The sequence below is a fragment of the Gymnodraco acuticeps genome, unplaced genomic scaffold, assembly GCF_902827175.1.
Source record: "Gymnodraco acuticeps unplaced genomic scaffold, fGymAcu1.1, whole genome shotgun sequence".
Lineage (NCBI taxonomy): Eukaryota > Metazoa > Chordata > Actinopteri > Perciformes > Bathydraconidae > Gymnodraco > Gymnodraco acuticeps.
In genome coordinates this window covers 4009054-4032732 of record NW_022990271.1, presented here as the reverse complement: position 1 = coordinate 4032732, position 23679 = coordinate 4009054, and the positions used below count along the sequence as shown (strand labels likewise).

The window sequence follows — 23679 nt, the reverse complement described above, 5'->3', positions numbered from 1 at the left end:
TGTGTGTGTGTGTGTGTGTGTGTGTGTGTGTGTGTGTGTGTGTGTGTGTGGTGTGTGTTGTGTGTGTGTGTGTGTGTGTGTGTGTGTGTGTGTGTGTGTGTGTGTGTGTGTTGTGTGTGTGTGTGTGTGTGTGTGTGGAGAGATCAGCAATACATTGGAACAGCTGGAAGTTGTTTTTGGATTCTGACATGCTTTTATTTCTTGTGATTTAACTGCAAAGGAAAATAATCTGTAGGATATTCAGAAGATGCTGTTCCATTAATGAATATGTTATAAATAAATAATACATAAAAAAGACAGAACTCCATCTGAAGCATCTCTGGAAGTGGTTTGGGACACGCTTTGTTAAACAATTTGTTTTCAAAACTGGATTATTCCAACTCATCTCTTTCATTGTGCTGACTGCTGTGATCAGAGGAACACATGGGACGCCTGGTGGAAGTATTCCACTATATGAAAACAAGTGTTTATAGAATATGTACAGCTTTGGCAATATAATAAAGTAATCGCAAATAAAGCTCAGCGTCCTTTTATGAAAAAAAACAAGGTGGGAGAAAAGGAAGCTGAGGCGAAAGCATTAAGACTGATTATTTTATTCAAGAGTGTGCAAAATGAGGATCTAATCAGCGACAGACTGAACCTTCATCATCATCATCATCATCGTCCATATTATCTTGAGGTTTACAAAATATGAATTTAAGGCAAAGAAGGTTTTTGGCAGCAGGAGAAGATTTGAAGCTTAGGACGACTCAGGGTAAAGAGATCACTAACATGACACGTGAGCACATGGTGGTGTTTACTAAAATAATAAAAACAGTTTGTCGGAGTGTGTGTTTCATCACTATGGTAGCCAAAGAGATCATTTTGGATCTCAGGATATATTTTGATGTCAAAAAACATCTAATAAGTGCTGCTCGAAACATTCAAAATACTTTGCAGAAAATCTACTCTGGATATCACAGAGAGCCCTGGCAATAGTTTCACAGGAACTATTTATTTGATATAAAGTAGTTCCACTATGAGATCTGTGGATTATCCAGATAATCAAGGCATCATTTCTGGATAAACAAATTGCTGTTTAATTTTTTTCAATGTAAGATTTACATCCTTGGAGCACCTCTGGTCATATTCAGGAATAAGCAGGAGATTTATAAGCCCATCTACTTTTGATCAGCTAAAAATAAACCTGTTGTTTATTCAGCTTGTGTATTTTATGTGGTTTATTTTTTTGAAAAATATAAAAACCAATCTTTCATTCTGTCTAAAACAATTCCAATCTGGAAATGCTGGGTTTTGATTGGACAGAGGCCGTACTCTGCATATCAGGATGAAACAAAGCGCTGAGTTGGCAGGTGCCGGTTAAGTTAAGTAGAAAGCACCCGTATCTATAATCAGGCTGAACTGACTATCACATTTACAAATGCCACTTGTAGTACTGCAGCTTTAAGGCAACTTTACATTCAGACTGCAGCGCTACAGGACAGAGGGAAGTCAAGGACACCAGCTCCTTTGTGTCGGCACACGACTGAGCGGGAAACTGCAGCAGAAGGTAAGAAGGAGAGGAAAATCCCTCCCTGGTTCACCACTATTCTAAAACACTAGTAGACACTAACAGTGTTTACTGAGTAACAATTTGGAAATTCACGAGTCGTTTTGAGGCAGCCAAGTTGTCTAGAGCCAAATATTTTACCATAGAACTGGGAATGACGTATTTCTCTTTCTTTCAATCATAAAAAGTCATGATTACAGTATTCTCCTATGTAAATGAAAGCTTATAAAACGTTTTTGTCACTGACTGAATCGCAGAGCACCTTGGAAACATGAAAGCAAGGTGATGTTCATAATCTTTGCATTGAAGTGTTGCACTAAAAGTTTCAAAAGTGTCTGTCTTTAAACTTTGTATAAAATGTGATGCTTGACTACTTTAGAGTCACAGATTTACATCTTGACCAGCTGTCAAATACAGTACCTCAATATCTTTGTACTTTAGCTTAACTCGCAGGTTACCCAACATCGCTCAGCTTCTCTGCTAGGGCTGTAAAGCTACCGTTTTAAATTCTGCAGTGTTTTTGGAGCTCAAATGTTCCCGTGGACAGAGTTGCGGAGTATCCGGAGGCGAGACATGACTTCATCCCAGTCCAGGTAGGCTCCCTCCAGCTGGCGCAGCCGGTCGGGTTTACAGACGTAGGGCCTCCGCCCGTGGAGCAGCCGCCAGTTATCGAAAGTCACGATGTCACCTGGAACACAACAACACCAACACTTCAGGTAAATATACTGCGTTACAATCTATAGACCACTCAAAGCACTTTACACTACATTTCAACAGTGTTGGTGGAGCTCTGGGAGTCATTCAGGGCTCAGTACTCCAAGGACAGACGTGACCTGCTTTTCCTCCTATACAAGAGCCCCTCAGGCCAATAACCTGTGAGTCAAAGTTGGCCTGACATGCATGTGTTTGCATCTTCAGTCGAGGCACTTGAACACACCGTTTAATCCATTTATTTTGCTCTTGTTTTTTTTTGTTTAGTTAGAGATTACAAAGAAACCCAATATCCTCTCTGACAGCAGCCACATGTAGGGTAGGTCCGTTGTCAAAAATTAAACCAGTTTAAAATTAAGCCAAAAGTCAAAGTATAGTTTGTCATAATATAGTATATCATAGAAAAGTTATTATATCGAATGTCATAAAAAAGTCATAAAGTTATAGAAATAAAAAAAGTCATTTAGTATGTCATAACAAACTCATAATACATGTTTATCATAAAAAGAAAGTCATTGTAATGTATAGTATAACTTGGTCCCTAACAAAAGTCTCTGCATTATTTAGCTTATTGTATTTATTTATTGTCCTGACATGTATATAGTTTACTTCATCTGCATTACTTGCACCATAATCTACACTATTTCATTTGAATCGATTCCACTCCGTTTCTTCTTGCACTATTTTGTATTTGTTTTATTGTTTTATGTCCTATAAAACTGTGTTGCAATGTTGGAGGAGCCTGGGACTTAAGATGTCCATTGCCACACTGTAGCTACTGTGCATATGACAAAGCCTTTCATCTTGAATCATAAAAAAGCCACAGTATAGTTTTTCATTCAAATAAGTCTTAGTATAGTTTATTATAAAAAAAGTCATAGTATAATCATAAAAAGAGCTTTTCTTATATATTTTCTCTTTTTGTCCTCCACTGAATCAAACTGGTGGGCATAAGCCTGCTGCTGGGATGAGGGGACGTTACAGATGCATTCACTGAACCACTCAAAGTGCAGGTAGAGTCTGACCTGGCATCATCCTGTAGGTCACCACGTTCTCGGGGCGGTTCATGATGTCCACGTAGGTCCTGAGCGACCTGTAGAAGGGCTGGACCTGCTGCAGCGGCACGTCCAGCACCGAGTCTCTGGTGGCGTTGTTGAAGTTTATCCTCTCCACCCGACCTGTGGAACTGACGCTGTTCACACAGAGCAGGGGGGACAAGGTCAAACTAACAGCAGGACACCCAGGCTGTAGAGCTGAAACTCTAAGTCGACCATCGAATTAGATGCTCAACTTAATATTCTTTGGCAGCAATTCTTACAATTGATTAGTCATTCAAGTCAAACGTCAAGCAAACCTCCCTAAATCACTATTTGTGCTGCAACTAATGATCTTTGAACTTTGTTCAATTGGGTTTAAACTGGATCTGGTTCTCAACATTTCAGATATTAATATAAAATGGTACCAATGCTCACTTGATGTCTTTTTATTTCATTTCAAACCTTTATTTAACCAGGTGAATCCCATTGAGATCATCGAACTCTTTTTCAAGGGAGACCTGATGTCTTTTAATATTTTGTTGTGGCTGAGCAACTGTATGAAACCCAGGTTATTCACTTTAACATCATAGAAGATGATTAAATACAGTTGAGAAGCATTTCAGATAAATCATAATTCTGAACAGCAGATGGCAGTATACCATTTCAAATCATGCACACAAACTCAAAGCATTTAAAAAAAAAGCAGGTTTTCTAAATTTCCAGAGAGATTGTGTGTGTGTGTGTGTGTGTGTGTGTGTGTGTGTGTGTGTGTGTGTGTGTGTGTGGTGTGTGTGTGTGTGTGTGTGTGTGTGTGTGTGTGTGTGTGTGTGTGTGTGTGTGTGTGTGTGTGTGTGTGTGTGTGTGTGTGTGTGTGTGTGTGTGTGTGTGTGTGTGTGTCCACTCACTCGATGATGCTCTTCTTGGACTGCAGCAGGAAGTCGCAGTAGTCCATGCCCGTGTCGGTGAAGTCCACCTGGAGCGAGCTGAGGGTCCTGAAGGCCTCGGGGTCCTCTCTCTGCAGCTGCTCGGCCATGTGGAAGCCGTCCACCACCTCGCTCTCCCCCCCCCTCCTCCGCCTGGGTGATGCAGTGCAGAAACTGCACCTACAGCATCACAAACACATGCAGCACAAATGCTCTTTAACGACATGAAGGCAGAATGCCAGAAATGAAAGCATATCTGTTTGGAGCAGCTATTCCACTAATAAGTCATGTTTCACTCACTCCAGGTGCAAAGTGTAGAGCTGGGTAGTCTGAGTGGAGGCTGAGGCCTCCTGAAGTGTACGCTACATTGTTAGCCATGGGTTTGTCCTGGACCTGCCATGTGTGTCTGAAGACAAAGATAACAGTCATTCATAAAAGCCACGTTCATTAGTTTACTGGCTTTTAAAGATAAGCAGCTACAATTAGAGTGTGTGCAGAAAAAGGAAGACATGAACTTTGCAGCGATCCCCGGGGGGGAGGGGGGGCAGCTTCACAGGAACGCTCCCACTGAAGTCTCAGAAGAAGAGGCTTCATTGAGTCGAGCACTAATGAGGAAGAGTTATCTTCCATGTTCTGTTTGCATGCCTCGTTTGGATGCCCGACTCGTAGCAGCGCTCTGCTTCTCTGATGCCAGGCCTTCAGCCTCAGACTTCACTTCCAGCGGGATGAGCTCATGGGCTGGCAGAGGGACAGCTCCTCGCTCCAAACCTCCGTTCTGACTGAGTGCACCAGGTAATTCCTCTGGCTTCAAAACGCTGGAACGCTCTGAGGTTGTTTTCCCCTCTCTGTCCTGAACTAATCAGTGCTGCTATACGTCAAAGGGATGAACTCTGGTGTGATGGGAGGGCAAACAGACACTTTCTAAGCTTCTCCATGGAAACAATGAATCAAGGCTTGTTGACTGGTGGACACATTTTCCGAAACATTAATACTGAAAATGAGGGATCTTCTTTGGGCAACACATCTAGCTGCTTTTCCCCGAGTCAGATTATAAAACAGTGGCTTGGCTGAAGATGACTGGAGGAGAAAGGAACAAGTCACGCAGTCTTACCCGTAGAACGTCAGCCGGAGATAGCCGATCCTCTGGGCGAGGCGGGCCACTTGGCCCCGCTCGGCCGGCGCCCCCTTCAGGTACACGATGCCAACGCGGCGCAGCGCCAAAAGCCAGGCCAGCGCCGCCTTATCGTCATGGAGCACTTCCTGGTAGTCGGCGGTGGGAATGTGCAATTTGGAGTCCCAGTAATAACGCTCTGAAGAGAGAGAGAGGATGGGGAAGAACTGTCACTTCATCTTAGAGGGGATTTACATAAACACACACGGTTTTCCGGTTTTTTGTTTGTCTGACAAGGATTAAGCCATGTGTCTGCAACATAGGGCTTTTCTTCCAAGCAGCCTGTCCTGGAGCTGCTCTGTTCAGCAAACAAACACTGCAGGAACAGAACTGCTCTGTTTCAGACCTCACATTATTTTGAGTACCCTGCATGTACCTGTTTAAGCTTCTTGTTACGTAAAAACCTCCATTTCTTTGTCCTCACTGCCACACGGATAGACCTAACAGCCTGTTTATTTACCAGAGGATATTGGCTGGTTTTTGGAGAGGCATGACTTATAGTGACTTAGTCAGAAGTTTGTTCACTAAGATACTTAATGTGTTCACTAAAGACACCTACTGCACATTAATACATCCCATCATTTGGTTCAACTGAAGAAATGATGACCAGTATTACTCAGGTGTGCAGCACGCTCATTCTCTAATACTTTCCATCACCACACATCACTCCCTTACGACATGTTCTTGCTCCTACATGACGGAAAGTAAGACGGATAGAATGCGTTTAGTGCAGTCAGGTGAGCTTTAGGCAAGTATGAACACTCTTCATATCAAATAAACACATGATGAATGAATATGGAGTTGAAGTCTTTTCGCAAATCGTGTCAATAATGGATCAGAAGAGTCTCGCAGATTGTGTGTGTTTTGTCACAAAAAGGAAACAATGAATTGTTAACCCATTGTTGGTCTCCCATGTCTTTCATTTGAACAAGTCACACAGCTTGCCATTGCACGCACACTTCAAAATGGATAGCTTGCTCAGAGAAAAAAACAGTTTGTCTCCATCAGACAGACAGACGCGGAAAAAGTCCTCCCACTGCTTTCCACCCAGCTGGCTCCACTCCTTTTTCCATGCAGCCTCTCTCCGGTGACTTCCACAGAAACAGCTGCTAAGTGCATTTGCAGCAGGAGGAGGAGGGATTAGCGGAGGAGATTGTGTACCTGTCTGCGTCTCCTCCTCGTGTCTCTTTTCAACTCCCACCACCTTCAAAGCAACTCTTCCATCACACACATTAGGAGGTTAAAGCCATCAGGAGACTGCACATCATTGGCTGTCTGAGACGTTTAAAGACAATGTGGCTGTTTGCTCTGAAGGTCGTGAAGAGTTACAGTCTCTACACACAGACTAGTGCTGAGGAATTTCAGAGCCTTGTTTTTTCTTAGAAATCTGTGAGGTGCAGCATCACTCAAAGACTCTGTGATCATCATGACTCGCAGACCTCCCTCCAGGCTGTTGTCACAAATGATCAGCTTCTGGCCGCACAGTTCAAAGGGTCAGGGACCCCCGCTTGTTAAAGCCTGTCAGGAGGCTGGAGAGAAACAAAGGCAGAGAAGCAGAAACTGGGTCAAAGGTCATGCCTGAATGCTACAATTACTCTTGTGAAACTGGACCTGGTGTTGTACAGACGCGGCGGTCTCTGCTCCGCTGTTTAGGGAGTCACCGTGACCAGGATGCTGCAGCGCCTACACATCAGCTGTGCAGTACAGCTAGAATCCCCTTTGAAACATGCTTGCTGCTGTGGAGAGAGTTCACTGTGGCCGACTGGGGGAACAAAAGATGGAACTTTCTATGAAGATCTGCTGCTAATCGTGCTCCTCACATGTGCGTGGATTGTTACTAATCACAAATCTCAGAAATGAAGGATCACAAGGAATGTCTTTTTCTGGTCTCTTGCCAGCTCACAGTGGCAGCAGATTACAGAACAAATAAGGGCCGTGTCATAATCCTGCAGATACAAATCTGGTCAAATGTAGAACTGGTAAAACAGAACTTAGATGGTGTAAGTATAAATGTATCAAACTTAAGTATTTGGGACATTTATTCTTTTTCAGCTAAAGGAAAATATGCTTTTAGCAACAAGCTCAATAAAGATCTCTGTACACAACCTGCTCAGCTTGGCATTAAGCAGCAACATAGAATAAAGTTGCTCTGTTACTGGTAAACGGTTAAATAATCAATAGTTGTGTCAATAAATGGTTGAAATGGTGTTTAATGCTTGTTATTGCTGGTTGCTCATTGATACAACATGAGTGCAGTGTTCCCAGGACAGACTGTGCTGGTGTGTGCTTGAAGGGACACCTCTGACAGCCTGACGAGATAGTTTATGTGTATAATCCCCCCCCCCCCGGCCGTGGTCTGCTACAGTGGCTTTTCCAGACGAGGAAACCCAAGCCGCGGCTGTCAGGCGGCTGTCAGGCGGCTCGGGGCAGTTTGGCTCTCGCCTCACTGTGCTCTGTCTGAGCTCGCAGGGCAGCAGCTGGGTGCGCCTCAAAGCTCTGCTCAATCACTGCAGCCAGTTACCCACAGAGCCTTTGTTTTGTTGGTTCACAGTACTGGGATCAGCTCACCTCAATGGGCCGTCTGTGGTGTGCACAGTGCAGGGCTCTGAGCCACATGGGCAGAACCACTGATTTCTTTTTGGGAAAGAATAAGCTTTACAAATGATATTCAAGCTGTGCCAAAGCATATCTCAAAGACTGTACTTAAATACAAACCAAAACAGAACAGTCCTTATTTCAGCTCCAAATATCCCATTCTTATTCATATAGACATGCTTTGTTGTTTGTTATGCATGCTTCTTAGTTCATATGAAGCTGTTAATATGAAGCTGTCTTTGGCGCTTTACTTGCTGTAATAAATGCAGATGTCCTCTTTGTGGGACGAATAAAGGTATTCTGATTCATAAACTCAGGTACTTCACTTAAGTACACATATATATTAATTAACACCTGGATCTTCAGTTCAAATGCTACCTACACATTAAAGCATCAGTAATAACAATAACATAGAAAACAAATGCTGCACTTTACGCTATTATTCTAAATACATTTTGCTTCAAATATGTACATCATTTTTCAACACATGGATTTACCTGAAACCTGACCTTATTAAGTTCTTCTCTGACCACTGAATGAAGCATCTTCTGACTCTAATTAATAACATCCAGTAATAAAGTGGATACAGATGATTTGAACCAGGTGTGTTGACTCCCTAATCAGCGTGTTAACAGCTGCAGGTGCTAAATGTGTTAATGATAAATGATTAGTGTTCTTAGACATAGCACCCATCACATTAGCATACGGCTCTCGTGTTGTGCATTCATTAGTTTGTTACACAACCGAATTAGACTGGCAATGTTAGATCCAATAAATGACATGTTTTGAAGAAAACGCAGCACTATGTTTGGAAACTCGTTGTTATTTATATCTATATTAAGAAGTGTAACATTTGTTTTTCCTACAACAGCTTAAATCAGCGTCTCACACAAACACTTGTTTTGAGACTTTTATTCCTGGAAGGCTTGACGTGTATTGAAGTCACTAAATAAGTGCTTTACTTATGAGTGTGTCATTGCAGGCTCTCATTTCAAGTCTTTGAATTGGGAGACGTTTTAAACCATAAACCGTTTTTACCAGACCCATGAGTCCAGAAATAATCAAATGTATGTCCGTAGTAACGGTTAGCATGTGTGTTGGTGTTTCACACTGACATAATGCAAGAAAGTCACTCCAGCCTCCACTTATCCAACACACACCCCTTTATCTATGAAACGTACCTGTTGGGCAGACAGCCTCTGCTCTCCCAGCCTGCAGCAGACAGAGTGAGCAGTGTTTCCTCCACACACACTAATCCAAACACAACCCTTTCTCCAACAGCAAGTTCAGCTTCCCAAAAATCTACCAAGCCTTGCAGAAGTTTGCCAAATGTAGTCCCTTTCGCCAACTTCTACTCAATGCTTTCAGTATTATTCAAAGCGCCAAGCAGGAGGTCTGGCATGCAGGAGAAATGAAAAGAAATCCAATCATTATAATCTCAACAAGCTTCTCATGCAGTCGGATGTTTAGGTGTTAACAATGTCATAAGCGATGACAAAGAGAAAGGATTTCAGCCAAATATAGTTGCTTTGTGAATTTACAGGAATACACTGTAAAAAACAAACTGCGAGGGGATGGAAAATAGTGAATTATAATGAAAGGAGGCTTAATGTCTCGAAGGAAACATCTGATATGTGTAAGCTTTGGCTGACCACCATTATTCTTGACAAATCTGAATGGCCCACTACAACACACATCCTAATGATGGCTCATTATGACAAATGGAAACATAGATGAGGGTTAACATTCCTTAAATTCCTAACCGATTGATAGCACACCACATGTACACGTGTATGTAAGCACGTGTCCACAGAGACGTTCTGCTGAAGCTGTGAATGGTGAGGTCAGAGAAAAAAACAACAGTTTTTCCATGGATGGACCTCCGCAGCTGTTTCCAGGAGTCTTTTGTGTCAACTGACGAGTGATGACATATACGGCTAAACTCAGACCAGATGGCAAAGAGGAAACTCCAGCCAGACAGGGAACTGACAAATCAGCTGCTGCTTGGCTGAGTTATAGAAGCGGTCAGTGGACTTAATTGAGAAAAGACCAAACTAAACTGAGTCTGTTGAGTCATGAAGTTTACGATAACTGTCCAATCCAAATGGCAATCTATGACGTACACTGTGGGTTTTCTAATCGGGAAAAGACAGCCATGAAAAAGTCCACAGTGTAACAAGCCACATATAAAACTACAAAGAGAACCGGTCCAATCGCTCCAACGTTATCATGTTAGAGCCTTTATCTTAAAGGAGGAGCAGATGTAGGTGCTTTGCCAATTACTGACGAATACAAGTAAGTGGTAAAACAATGTAAGAGACAATTTGAAAAAAGCAGAGCTTAAAGGTGGGGTAGGTCATTTTGGAGAAACCGGCTCGAGATCGCTAGAATTTGAAAATACAGCCGGAAGAAATCTGCCACTTCCTTACAGAGCTCCTCCTCCAACACACACGAACGCGCACATGACCAATGAGGGCACGAGATAAGTTTGTGCCCCGATGGAAGGCTGACAGGCAGGTAGGCCATCCAGTTATTTTAGCCGGGCCGGCTCAGATGATTGGTCGTGCTTTTTACAGTATTACTGCTTCCACTGATGACATTTTTTTATGGATTTTTTGTCAAAGCACTTAAGATATTCATTGCTATCGGGATGTTAAGAGCATTCCATGGAATATAACAAAAAGTGTATCTCGAGCCAGTTTCTCAAACTTACCTACCCCACCTTTAAGATGTAAAAATAAAGATTAAGGATGAAAAGAGAATAAGGCATTAAAGTGCATTAAAATAAACAAGAACTTTAAACAGATCTTAAGTCAGTATAAAGTCTCACATGTTTATTTACCACCATTTTCAGCTGAATAAACTCCAAGACATGTGAGGCCGCTATAGGGACGTGCAAACTGTTTACATGACGCTGGGTGTTTGATGAAGATCTGCCAGCACGTACAAACAGCTTGTGGCCAAACATTTTCATCTGCACTCAGATTTCCACAAAGATTTAAGCTGAGGATTTAGGCTTAAGGGTTTGGAGGATAAGCGTTTTAGGCTTCTGCACAAAACGTATTTGTCCAAAAAAAAGTAAGGCATCTTTCAAAAGAATTATTCTGTCGCCAAGAAAAGTATTCTGCTAAATTGGAAAAACAGAAATCCACTCAGTCTTTCACAGTGGTTACATCTTCTAACAGATCAGGTAACACAGGAACAAACTGTTACTCTAAACAAATCTTTAAATGATTCAATCTTTTCTGTCTCAATCCCACATGGTCAAACACACAATCATTGTTCCATGCTGTGTCAAACTACATCAAACTGCAGTGCAGAAAGAAATGTGAAAGGACGGCCAGCAGCGGTACTTACTCCATCAGTACGACTCGCTGCATCGCAGAAAATCACTCAACCTGTTAGGAATGACAGGCCTTTGTTGAGCGACAACATTTAAACAGTTTAGTCAATACAATAAATGTTGTTGACAGGCTCCTTTAACAAATCTCTGGTGGTTAAATGTTTGAGAAATGGGCCTATTTTTATTTTTTGTGAAAATCCATTTAACCTGTTTCAAATCCCTCCTTTAAACACCACTGACATGAAATTAGTGAAGATTTCCACTCCGACTAAATAAACATGACAGGCGCCAAATGGGAGGCCTGAGCGGATGACACGGATCAAATATTAAAAGCATCTGGCAGGCATTTCAGTAAATCACTGACAGATTTATCGGTGAAAGGGAGGCTCATTGCAGATAAGGTTGTGAGTGACACAAGCTCTCCAGAGCAATCCAGCATCATCGCTCTGTCCGGGTGACGGGACAGGTTCAAAAGGCAACTACCAGCAGGGAAATGCATTGTGTTCATTCCAAAGGTCCTGAACACATGATGAAGGTGTTTGATAAAACACCTATTTATCCGTCAGCATGCTTGTCACATATCAGTTGGCTAATTGAATGTTTGACTGAAGTGCTGAACGCTGAGTGGCCCATTGGGAAGAGGGTTCAAGGAAGTAGAAATACATGAGCCCAAGAGACACCATTGAATAAAATACTTCTATAATACTTAAGTATTAAACAAATGTAATTCTGACCTGATATCGGCTCTAGATAAAAAGTCAGGTGCTCAAAAAGTGAATCAAGATTCCACATTGAAAGCCGAACATATTGTATGTAAGATAAAGATACAACAAAGCTACCAAACTTCTCACAATAATGTGAAATAAAAATGGCAAAACATTCTAAAGGTTGATCATAAACAACATAGAACATCAAATAGTCAACATAAACACGGTATATTGGGACATTAGAGAGAATGTAGGAACATGTCGGTGAGAACTCCTCAGAGTTGGATACCAGGCAGTTTGAGGTTAAATTCCTGGTTACACATACCTACAGGCTCAGGGATTTGGTCGTTCCAAAGGAAGGACATACTGACAACGGCAGCTTGTGTTTGGTAAGAACATGCAGATATTTTCTCGACCCTCACTCTAAATCAGTTTTCCATATGGCGGGGCAGAAGGCTGAGACTCACATTTACACAGACGTCAGCCTTTCAGAGGGTCTTTGCATATCAACTCCAGACAAACAGTGTAAAGGACAATAAACCAGAGATGCTGACAAATCACATGTGCATCCAATACACTGCATGAGCCATTTGATGAAAAGGTCAAACAGAGGAAGTGACTGAACAGTCATTATGTGTGGAAAGCCATTACAAAGTCAAATGTTGTACTCATAAACCAGGAACTCACTCACTAGAACTGCATCCTAAAGTTGACCTGAACTTTTGCCTGAAAACTACTTTTTTTTGTACAAGAAGCACACATTCAAAAATAAATATATATTTTGTATATACGGGACTGTACAATAGCAATACACAAAGTATCCATTTAAATGAATGAAAGGACCTTGAGTAGTACTATCTCCATGACTCCCTCCGATAATAGCTGCTGCTGCACATGCTGCGGTTTGAGTTACACAACTGACTCCATAGAAACGGTAAAAGCAGAAGAAAAAACATTACTGAAAAGCTTGAGGTAAAGTACAAGCTGAATAATATTCCCAGAGCTCCAATTTTCATATTGACCTCACAGTGTCCTGTGTGTGCTTAACTTTCACTGTCGAGAACACTTTAACAGGCGAACTCGGGCCTGTAACCCTAGGTGCCTGTAACCCTAGGTGCCTGTAACCCTAGGTGCCTGTAACCCTAGGTGCCTGTAACCCTAGGTGCCTGTAACCCTAGGTGCACTGCATGAAAAAGGAAGCAGAAACTCAAACTGTGGACTGCGCTTCAGTGAGTAAGCGTCATGCTCATGCTCATCATCCATCTTTTGAGAAAGTAGACCTTTCTGACGGAGGGGAATTTCAGGCTGGCACTCAGGAGGAAATAATGAATCCCAGAGAGAGTGTGCATGCGTACCTCCTCTTGTTTTGTTTTTTGGTATTTGAGCTGAGGGCTGTCTTCCTGGCTCTGAGCTGAGAGAAACAATCTACTATACGTAATGACTATCTGATGGTAAACTGTTGTGTGGGGGATCTGTTTACACTTCAACATGAATGGAGGAGTTGCGCAAGACACACATGTAACCATAATCAGTGTGGAGAGCAGCAGCCGCTCAGCCCTGTGGGTCCTTCAGGACCACGTGTGTGTACACAAACGGACTGCAGGCCATCCCCCGCTCCACTGAAACGCTGCTACCTTGTTCCACTGCTGAACTTTCTCCTCCTCCTCCGCTGTCTGGCAGGCAGTAAAACATATCGGGCCATTGCAAATGTGCTGTAAAATGAGTTCTCTTTCCAGACCTTAGAGAAACCCCCTTCCTTAACAACCCTGTCATGTTACTGAGAGAAGGAAATGAGTGGAAAGAAGAGTTCAAATCTGAGGTCGCTCGTTTTCCACGAAAGGTTAGCAGAGAACTCATTCTCATAATAAAAGCTACCCACACATCAGAGAGCTTCTGTTCAACATATTTTAACCTAATACAGTTTCATTTGAAATATTTCAATATGTTTTATAAATTGTTCTTTTTCAACAAGATACACCTAATGTAAGCAATGATGATGCGGTTAAGTGAGAGCAAGTGATAGATCTGGTCAGCTAAATCTATTTCAATAATGCAGTATTTGTTAAATCAACAAAGAAAAAGGAAAAGAAGTGATGACTGTCAACAACTCTGAAGTGCATCAAGAGTAAAAGCTTTCTAATGTGCTGACAATGGACAAATAATACAAATAAGATCTGTTTGAAGTTGGCAATAAATCACAGGGAATTTGTAACCGAGTCGAAGTATTTGAATAGTAAAAAAGCCAAAAGTGGTACTTCATCTCTATCTTCGTCAGATGGTTGCGATATAACTGGGTAACCTGAATTGAAAACAGATCTGTGGGCAACATTGGCAAGAGATATAAGGATTCACTTGGGAGTTTGGTGTGAAGCACAAAGGTGAGTACCCAAAGTGAAGTATCACATGTACTGCGTGTGGTCACAGTATGGAAAGGGGCGGCCCTGCTTGTTTGCTTTTATATACAGGCAGGTAACACTCGCTGCTTGCCAAGCAGACAAATTGCTTTTCTCAGATACCACTTTGAAGACGCAGTAATTTATGACAGTGTTTGTTCATCCTGTTAATGCTCAGACAGCTGCACTGTGATTCATGATTTCCTATAAACATCTTCTCTTGATCAACAACAAGGCACTCAATTAAAAAGTAATCATTAGTTTTAAAAGAGTGCAGTCCAATCAGCACAGGCTTTTACCTTTTGATTTTTTTGTCAGCAGTTTGAATGCATGTTGTTTTTGTTTCTCACCACTACAACTCTAACACTCACAGATTATTAGGATGTTTTGCAGGACGGTTGCTTTGGACTGCATTATCATAGGCTAGGTGTAACTAATAAAGTGGAAACTGAGTGTAATTATGCATGACAAATACCTCTTGTGCATTTAAATCAGCTAAGCTATACCTACATGGAAGATAAAACAGATATAACGAACAGCATAGCTTGACTCACTATTGATGAAAAGCTCTTCCTGCATTGCTTGTCTGGCAGCATCCGAAAAACAGCGTTTCTTCAGCCACTCTGCGTCAAACACACTGGCGTGCTGGTCGGGCCACACAATGGACACCTGTAGAGACACAGTATGCTTTTTCATCCCAACTGGACAAAAACATTTGAGCCCTTTTTCCATGTTTCCACTTCATAATACGTTTGTTTTCATAAGACATGAAAGTGCACCTTTCTAAGTAAAGAGTAAGTGAAAACCTTTTTATTAAATGACACACTGTTGTCAAAATATTAGTGGGAATTACTGGGTCAGATCCTTTGGTCCACAAAAACGAAAATAAATGCCCTAAAAGCATATATGTTTTATATATATAAAAATTCATATATATCTGGTCAAAATAGGATTTCCTATGCTAACCTATTTGCTTTTTTATACTTGCGTAATACTTTATTTTGGCCAATACAGCCATCAAATCCTTTATTTAGCCAAAAGCAAGCTTGAACCCATTGCTGTAATGAAATACATTTACTTATATAGATTATCCGGTACATTTTTCTATGCTGGAGACAATACAAGAAATGCATTGCTTTAAATCTTTATCAAAAGAAGCAAATGACACACAGTAGCTTGGCAGCACTATCATGTCAAAGCAATCCTTTTATAGCTGTGTCCCACTTCAGGGGCCCTCTGAAGGACGCAGCTCACAAAGGTGGCTCCTTTGGAGGACTTAAAGGTCAGATTCAATGTGTGCTACTGCCAAAATAACACCGCCTAACCTCACAGAACCTCAATTTATCCCCAGACAGTTGCCCTCAAACAGTCAACAAAAGCCTAAATGCCAAACATTAACTTGAACAGGTTTCATGATACAATCACTGTGAAAAGAATACAAAGATAGTAATAAGAATAGTATCATGGAAGTATTATATCATATTATATCAAAACCCCAGTGAAAAAAGCTGCAGGGTCACACATTTAACAAGTTGCAACAGTCAAATGTTTGGCATTTTTGCTAAGATATATGCGCTGTCCATCGACTAATCAACATAACCGATTGTTTCAACTCTAATGTCATGTTATTAAATCTGACAGTAGTAAGACCAACCTTATTTTAGTCGCAGTCTAAAATAACATTTGTGTAGTGGAATTGCATGAGCTTTCATGCTCAAAGTTTGGAGAACAGTTTTAATTTCATTCTTTAACTAAAGGATTTAAGGATGTATGTCTTGCTGTGGGTGGACACAGTGAGAAGCCCCTCTGCCGATAATGGCTTTGAAATCTTACCTGGTGTTGCTTTAAAAGCTCCAAAAATAAAATCCTATTTCTTTATCAGTCATGACATAATAGTACACACCAACTTTATCTCTTACATGTGAGCATGCAACAGCATTATTAAATGTTCAAGCAAGCAAAATGTCCATTTCCCCCATCCATTTGAATGGTATTGTAAGATAGTGTTGCAAATGTTAAACCAGGATGTGGGCTCTTTAAATGTGTGGAAAAAGTGGAAATGTACACAGCCAGTATGGTTAATAATTAAAACATTCACCTTTGGCAGCAACCTACCTTGTTGTCATTAGTGACCTCCACAATGTCCACTCCAGTGTTGATATCTAGACCAGACATCAACAGTTTGCGGGCCTGCGCAGACTCCAGGGTACACAGTGGACACTGGCAGTTGTCTCTCAGCCAGGTGAACGGGTACAGACTGTGGCCTCCGTCTTCCCACTCCACCTCCATTATCCTTTCCTCATCTAGAGCCCGGACTTGTCTCACTGAGTGGTGAGCCAGAGGAAGGGCGGCAGACCCAAGAGTGTGCTGCCCACGAAGCTGCATCAAAGTCAGACAATAGGGAAGTGGACCTGCAGGCCTCCTCGGTCTACCACCAGCCCTCAGAGCCTGGCAGGCCATGGCAGAGGTTCCTCTCTGCAGGGCAGGTCGGGCCACACGTGCTAATGTACTCATCCACATTTCTGAATGGTTCCCTTGGGGCAATTCTGTCCACAGCTCAGAAAGGGCGATCACCTCTCTGAAGGTAATGAGAAACGGAAGTAATAAAATACTGTGTATCATGGAACAAACATTAGGAGTCTCATACTAAAGCTAAATGTACTTGTGTTTTCTCTGAATGTCTTATAATAAAAGGAAAATATTAGCCAAAAAAAAGAATACACATTTAGAAAGCATTTAAGATGTATACTTTAATTTTAAATAATGTTGTGAAAGACCCCATTTAAAAAGCGAAATGATGGTCGTAGTGTGTTTTTCATCAATGCCAATATCCTCAGATACAGTTCAAAATGTAAACTTGTTTTAAGTTGACCACATTTTTCTAGACTCTGTCTGCTTACTCAGTGTGTTGATAAAAAACAGTATGTAACAGTGTCATAGTGCTTCATAGTGCAACACAGAAGCATTATTTAAAGAAAAATAATACAAAGTGTGTGTGCTGTTATCATGGCTGTTATCCATAATCCTGCACCTGTTGCTAACCCTATGTTATTTTTCCAGAAACTCCCAGAAAGTATAGCTCTCTTGTTATTCTCCTGTTAGCGTGACAGTGTTTGTATCGTTTTTTAAGGAAGAAGCTTTTGTTTAGCCTTTTAAATCCAATAAATCTATCTTGCTCTTTGTTTGAGTGGGGACGCTTCCTCTGACCTATCTCTTTAAAACTGCTTAATTCTGCAGTTCTTGAAGCTGTGACATCACTACCAGCGGGTGCTTTGAGTTTGATGATTAGCACAAACAACAAAGATAAAAAACATAAAGATTAACATAACTTCAATATTCCAACAACAAGGGTGTAGCCTCGGTTAAGTGTCCATTAAGGCGTGTAGTCAAGTCCTAACAAGCATAAGAAAAAGCTAACCTGGTTGTTAGCTAGCTGGTGAATTAAAAGCACCCCCTGGGTCTTCCTGTATACAGTACATCTTCTACAGTATTAACACAGCTTCTCTCACATCCGGGTACATTAGCTGTTAGCTTTAACGTGTATGTATTAAAGTGCTACGAAAAAACAATAAACGCGAGTGTTTGTCACTAACAAAGCTTATGTAGGCCTACCTGTAATGTTTTGACGACGGGTTCCTCTTCCCCACGAGATTCTCCTCCGTCAACACAAAGTCGGCCGGCTGTCAGAGAGAGAGAGAGAGAGAGCGCGAGAGAGAGAGAGAGAGAGGGAAAGTGGGTGAAAGTTCGACCGGGATGCTGCACTGTACACGGTGACATAATCATCGCCGCTCCACAACACTCCCCACTGATAATGTAGTCCCGGGAAAACACTTTTGTGTTTAAATAAACAAAAGGGGAAAACATAATCTCTGTTTGCAGATAGGAAATATATCAGAACAACCTGTTGTGTCGATTGGGTCAAAGTAGGTTACATTTTGACACAACACTGCAAAATGTCATGACTGGATATTTAAATCTGAACCAGTACACTGGTGGACACTCATATTATCACCAAAGTCAGTAGAGTTAATTGTCGAGCATAACATTCAATAAAACATGTATGGCAGTTTCTTCCATAGCATTTTTAAGTCTGAACAAAAGTTATGGACTAATAAGTTGGGCTCATCTAAATGGTATTTGGCATTTTTCATTATTTTCTGCCAATGATTACTAATCAAGAAACTAATTGACGCATTAATCAATAATAGAGAACATTTAGGTAATGATTTGTTTCCTTCTTTGTGTTCAGTCATACCTCTTTTAATTAAGTACTTTTTACGTCCTTGACTGGTTCCAGGAAGACGACCAGTACCCAATGGATGTGAACAACCTTCTTCTATCCAAGTCACAAGTTCACCCAATTTATAACATGGCAGGCCTGAGTTTCAAAGGGTAGGTGATGTTGACACCTTTGCAACATCAACAGTGACACTAACAGACTTTGAATTGATCTATTGAGTGGAATGCACCGGAGTATACCTACAGAGCATTATAAAAGGAATTCTAACCTATAAATATCTTTAAAGATCCCTTAAAAATATAAAAAATGTAATCCTTTTTCCGGGGAGAATGTTTTTGTTGATGTCAGCATGCAATAACTGAATTTATTTTTTAAATATTGAACACTGAGATTGATACCAACAAGTTCAATGCAATCTAAAGTACAACGTTGAACAACTTTTTTGATAGTTTTGGATGATTGCTAAAGCAGAGGTCTTATTATAGCTTGATTGTTTGTTATCAATGTTTTATAAATCTTATCCTTTAGAAGGTGATGCCAGTCATTCAGTAATGTATTTCCCCTCTCAAGGACATAACAATGTAGGTGAAAGGTTTCTATAAAAACGGTATTTTACGTGTCCTTTATGTTGCCACTGTTATCAGTAGGCTCAAAGTATCTGTTGACAGTGACTAACTACAAGTGAAACTGTCATACTGTACTTTGCTTTGTTACATCGTTTGCACCAGTTGGCACTTTTCCCATATGTTATAAAGTTCAGGATACTCATAGTATTTTAGTTCAAACTTAACTCAACAGTCTGAAGTATCACAATAACATGTTGTTCTCAGCAGAATGGTAACAAGTACAGGAAATAAAACAGGTTGTTTGTAAGGTCAGCCGCACCACAAATGCCGTCAACACAACTTCCTTGCATCTCTGTTCCTCATAAATACCAACATCCAGCTTCTTCCTCTCTTCAAAGCACTCATATAGGGCTGTGTGTATAATTTACAGCAGACCACAAAACCTTGTAAAGCAAACACGGAGGGGATTTTTGTAATTATGGAGCACGTAGCAATGCAGTCCCAGTGATTAAGGAGCTACTGCCACATTGAAGGGGTGTACAATACGGACATCGATAGGGAAGCTTAGCTACATAAGAAATGTTTTAACCTAACTTTGACGTCATTAGAGAAGAGACCAATAATGCTTGAAAGGGTGATACTCCCATAAAAACATGCTCTTGCAACACTTTCAACACCAACTCTTTATTTATGAAGACACAACACAATCCATTCAAAAATAATGTCACAATGATTGTTGTTAACATTGAATTCCACAAGTGCTGCCTGCAGTCTTATCCGTCATTTATTATGCTCTCACTACCTTAAAATATATAGATATATGCAGCTCAATTTGAAACTTTGTATACAAAAGGAATACACAATAAGGTGTTTTGTAACAAAAAGATAGCACTCACAGCATTTACTTACTGTACTTAATATCACACTGTACATTTTCCAGGATTATACAGCCTTCGCCGAACAGCACAGTAAATGCATTTTAAACCATGACACAACCTTAAGCACCGGAACAGTTAAAGAATTGTGCAAAGTTTACAAGCCCAAAAAGCAAAACTTAGTTTTCCATATGTAAACATTATTCAATATTCATAATCTGGAGTGTCAAAAAAGAGCAACAACAATGACTGCTCAAGTTAGGAGCATTCAAACAGCCTACTACATCATGCCCTCCACCCCCCTCGCTTTACAGCTATGTCCATGAGTTATCCAAAACCAATATATCTTTAGTGAATGTTTTGTAAATGTGGATACTTACAAATGAGTTGTCCAACATTTGACTTAATCCTCAAAGGAATCTCTCCAAAATCCACATTCACACACGTCTTTTTTGGTCACAGAGGACTGAATAAGTCTTGGAATACTCTACCTACAGTACTAGTGTTTGGAAAGTTGATGGTTCCCATTTTCACTTTTTTTGATTGGCTGATTAGTGTTTGAAGCTGTTGTTTTACCCTTACACCCAAGCTTACAAACAAATGCACAAACCTGTGACAGTTTACAGATGAATGCATCTACTTAAACATACTACCAAGAAAAGAGGCGGACAGATAATGTTTGACTAACCCTAAGGCCATATATAATTATTGAACATTATTACTGTTTAACTATTGTTTGTGTTATAATGGTATGTAATGACCATTGCAATAGTCTATGGGAGTCAGCACTATGACGATTTACACGGACAGATGATATTTATTATATCAAAATATAATTTGTATACCTTAGTAGCTCTTTATTACTTTGTGGTGGAATGAAAATCACACAATGATGAACTTCGATTGGTAAGGAACTAAGTTTGTATAGTAAGCCAAAACCAGTCAATATTCTGCTCATTAAATCTATGTATACTTTTGAAATTGTTTTTTTCTCGAACATTTATCGCAATATTGTTATATAAAATGCATTGTACTGTTATCGAATAACTTATCAATATAGCCAACTCCTTATTCCTTTATAAAGGTAAGATTGTTCACATGAGATGCAGCCCTGCAGAGATGTTATGTTCAAACAACGCATTTTCTCACTTAAGACTAGCAGTTGGAGATGTTTTTGGTTTTAAATGCCTTTTTATATATATATATACGTAGACCTATCCCAGATTTTTGCAATGAATGGATTGGAAAACTGTTTCTCCCACAATGTGACATATTTATTTTTTGAAGAACAACTTCATTTAAGAATATGCACCACATGAGCACAATATAAGCTAAAAAAAAGAACGTATACTAAACACATTTATACACTAACAAAACAGGTCCATGAGTTTGGGTCATATTGTATTGATATATTGTTATTTAGTATCATACATTTGGAACATAATCATAATACAACACATTTGTAAATGAGGTCTTTCCGGGTTAGGGATTTTAGCGCTGTTGGCTTCATTGGGCAATCCAGTTTAGACAAATATCACCTGGACTATCATCTGCATGGTTATATAGCCTACCTTCCGAACTGTGGATCCCAACTTGTTTTTGTTTCAGAACCTTTAAAGAGAAGCAGTGTATCTGCAACATCTCATCACAGGTAAGAGTTATGAACAGTGAACTACTCGCCTCCTAATTGATCGTCAAAAGTGATCAGATAGTTTGATTTGAATATTTTTCAACAAAAAAGGAAGAATATTTTAAATATAACATCATTTGTTTTTCTTATTTCCTAATTATCATATTGTGACCTTTGACATGTAGAACCATCTTTGAACACATTAAAGGAAAGCCAACCAGGGAACCACTGCTCTAGAATTAGATGAGATAATAAGTATTATTTTCGTAAATTACGTGAACTGGCCCTTTAAACTTTGTTTCATCCCTGATATGATTGCTCATTGTTTCACCCAGTCTCATGGTCTCAAACTGCATCATATAAGTACTGTAATGAGACCTGTAGGAACTACTTTCCCTCAGAACTTCATGTATTCGTTCTTCAGTCTGCTCAGCCTCGTGCCGTGGCTGCGGATGATCAGAGACAGGAGCTCGTGCTTGTCCTTTAGTCCCTGAGAAATGTCCAGCGTGCCCTTCAGGACGTCCCGTGTGTGCACTACCATGTTCAGAAAGTCGTCGTTGAGCCTGTGCTCCTCCTTTGACTCACTCTCTTGGCTCTGCTTGAATTTCACCTCGAGCTCCAGTAGAGATTTCTCCGAGTTTGTGAAAGCCTCGCTTATCTGAGTCGTCTCCCTCCGCAAGTACTTCCCGTAGCTGTCCTCTCCGTCCAGGTCGTACGAGATGCTTTTCCCGATCCCCTCCAGCACCCGGGCCGAGTCCTCAATCTGCCTCTTGATGATGGTGAAATCATCCCGTATGACAGAGTCCTGGTCCTCATCGAGACTGCACTTTCGCTCGTCGGTCATCTTGAAAAGCATTTGACATTTCTCCGGGTCGTCGTTGTCCTCGTAGTCTCCGTCCGGCACGAAATAGTGATGAAAAGTCCCGTTAGACATCTCCGGCTGCAGCGGTCCGGTGAAAAAGGCTCGACACATCGAAAACATCCCGACACACAGGAGCAAGTGAAGGAAAGCCATGATGCCCACTCGTATTATAGGTATTAATCGTTATTTCAGCGACAGTGTCAGCCTAATGGGCTATTTAACTCCAACCCGGTGTAGAAACGCAAACATTTCATTCAGATTTAAACGTCCAAACTGCGCAGTTAAATTGAGGCTTTGTTGTAGTTTTCACGTCCTCCTCAATATCCTCTTTGTCCAGACTCCAAACAGATGAAAGTGGCGTAAAAATGTGTTAAAAAGCCTCACTTCTCTGATTTTACTCGAGCCAGCCAGCTTCCATCTTTGCCAATGAGCAGGAAAAGCAATGTATGCAAATTGTTTCAGCGTGGAAACAGTTGTAGCCTGCTCCCGACTTCACTGGGTGCCTCAAACGCAACATCTGGATGTCTCAAGTGCCGCGCTTGGGTTTTGGCCATGGGGTTTTGGCTAATAATACCCCTCTGCTCCTCTCAAATTACAGGCTCTCCGTCACTTTAAAAGGCTGCATTGAGTCTGGAGCAAAAAGCCTCACAGAAACCAGTGTTAATTCAAAAATACAAGTTGGCATGGATGGTTAGAAAGGTTACTTAGAGAGAAGTCTTTTAGAAATAAACAAAAGGCCATTTATATAACATTTCCACTCAATCCAACACAACTGTCCTGTAAGAATAATCCATTACTTTTACAAAACTTAAACATTTTAAATGTGTTTTTTGTAATTCCGATCCTCACATAATATTGTACAATTAACAGATATTTGCAAAAACACAATAGCTGAAAAGGACAGAACATTTATTCTAAAAAATGAAAACTAAATTAATGAGCAAACAAACAAAGAAAAATACTATTATGCAGTTGCCCGTAAAACAATGTAAATCTATTTTGCTCCCCACATTTTTAGGTGGATTTATTTGTATTAACAACTCTCAACAGGATGTTGTCAATCTTTAATAATGCAGA

At 40.7% G+C, this 23679-nt stretch overlaps 2 protein-coding genes across 2 annotated transcripts; both read right to left on the bottom strand.

The window, feature by feature from the left end:
• Window positions 1-173: 173 nt before the first annotated feature.
• On the bottom strand, window positions 174-18161 carry bbox1 (butyrobetaine (gamma), 2-oxoglutarate dioxygenase (gamma-butyrobetaine hydroxylase) 1). The gene is given in 9 exon segments (XM_034221092.1): window positions 174-2237; window positions 3286-3452; window positions 4203-4366; window positions 4368-4400; window positions 4521-4626; window positions 5332-5530; window positions 14984-15098; window positions 16545-17007; window positions 18042-18161. Coding segments are annotated over 8 exon segments (1350 nt in total). The 5' UTR covers window positions 16950-17007; window positions 18042-18161; the 3' UTR covers window positions 174-2076.
• A 1742-nt stretch (window positions 18162-19903) lies between these two features.
• On the bottom strand, window positions 19904-23145 carry fibinb (fin bud initiation factor b). Its single transcript, XM_034220902.1, has one exon. The coding sequence runs from the start codon at window positions 22753-22755 to the stop codon at window positions 22138-22140; it is 618 nt and encodes a 205-aa protein (XP_034076793.1). The 5' UTR covers window positions 22756-23145; the 3' UTR covers window positions 19904-22137.
• Between the last annotated feature and the right edge of the window lie 534 nt (window positions 23146-23679).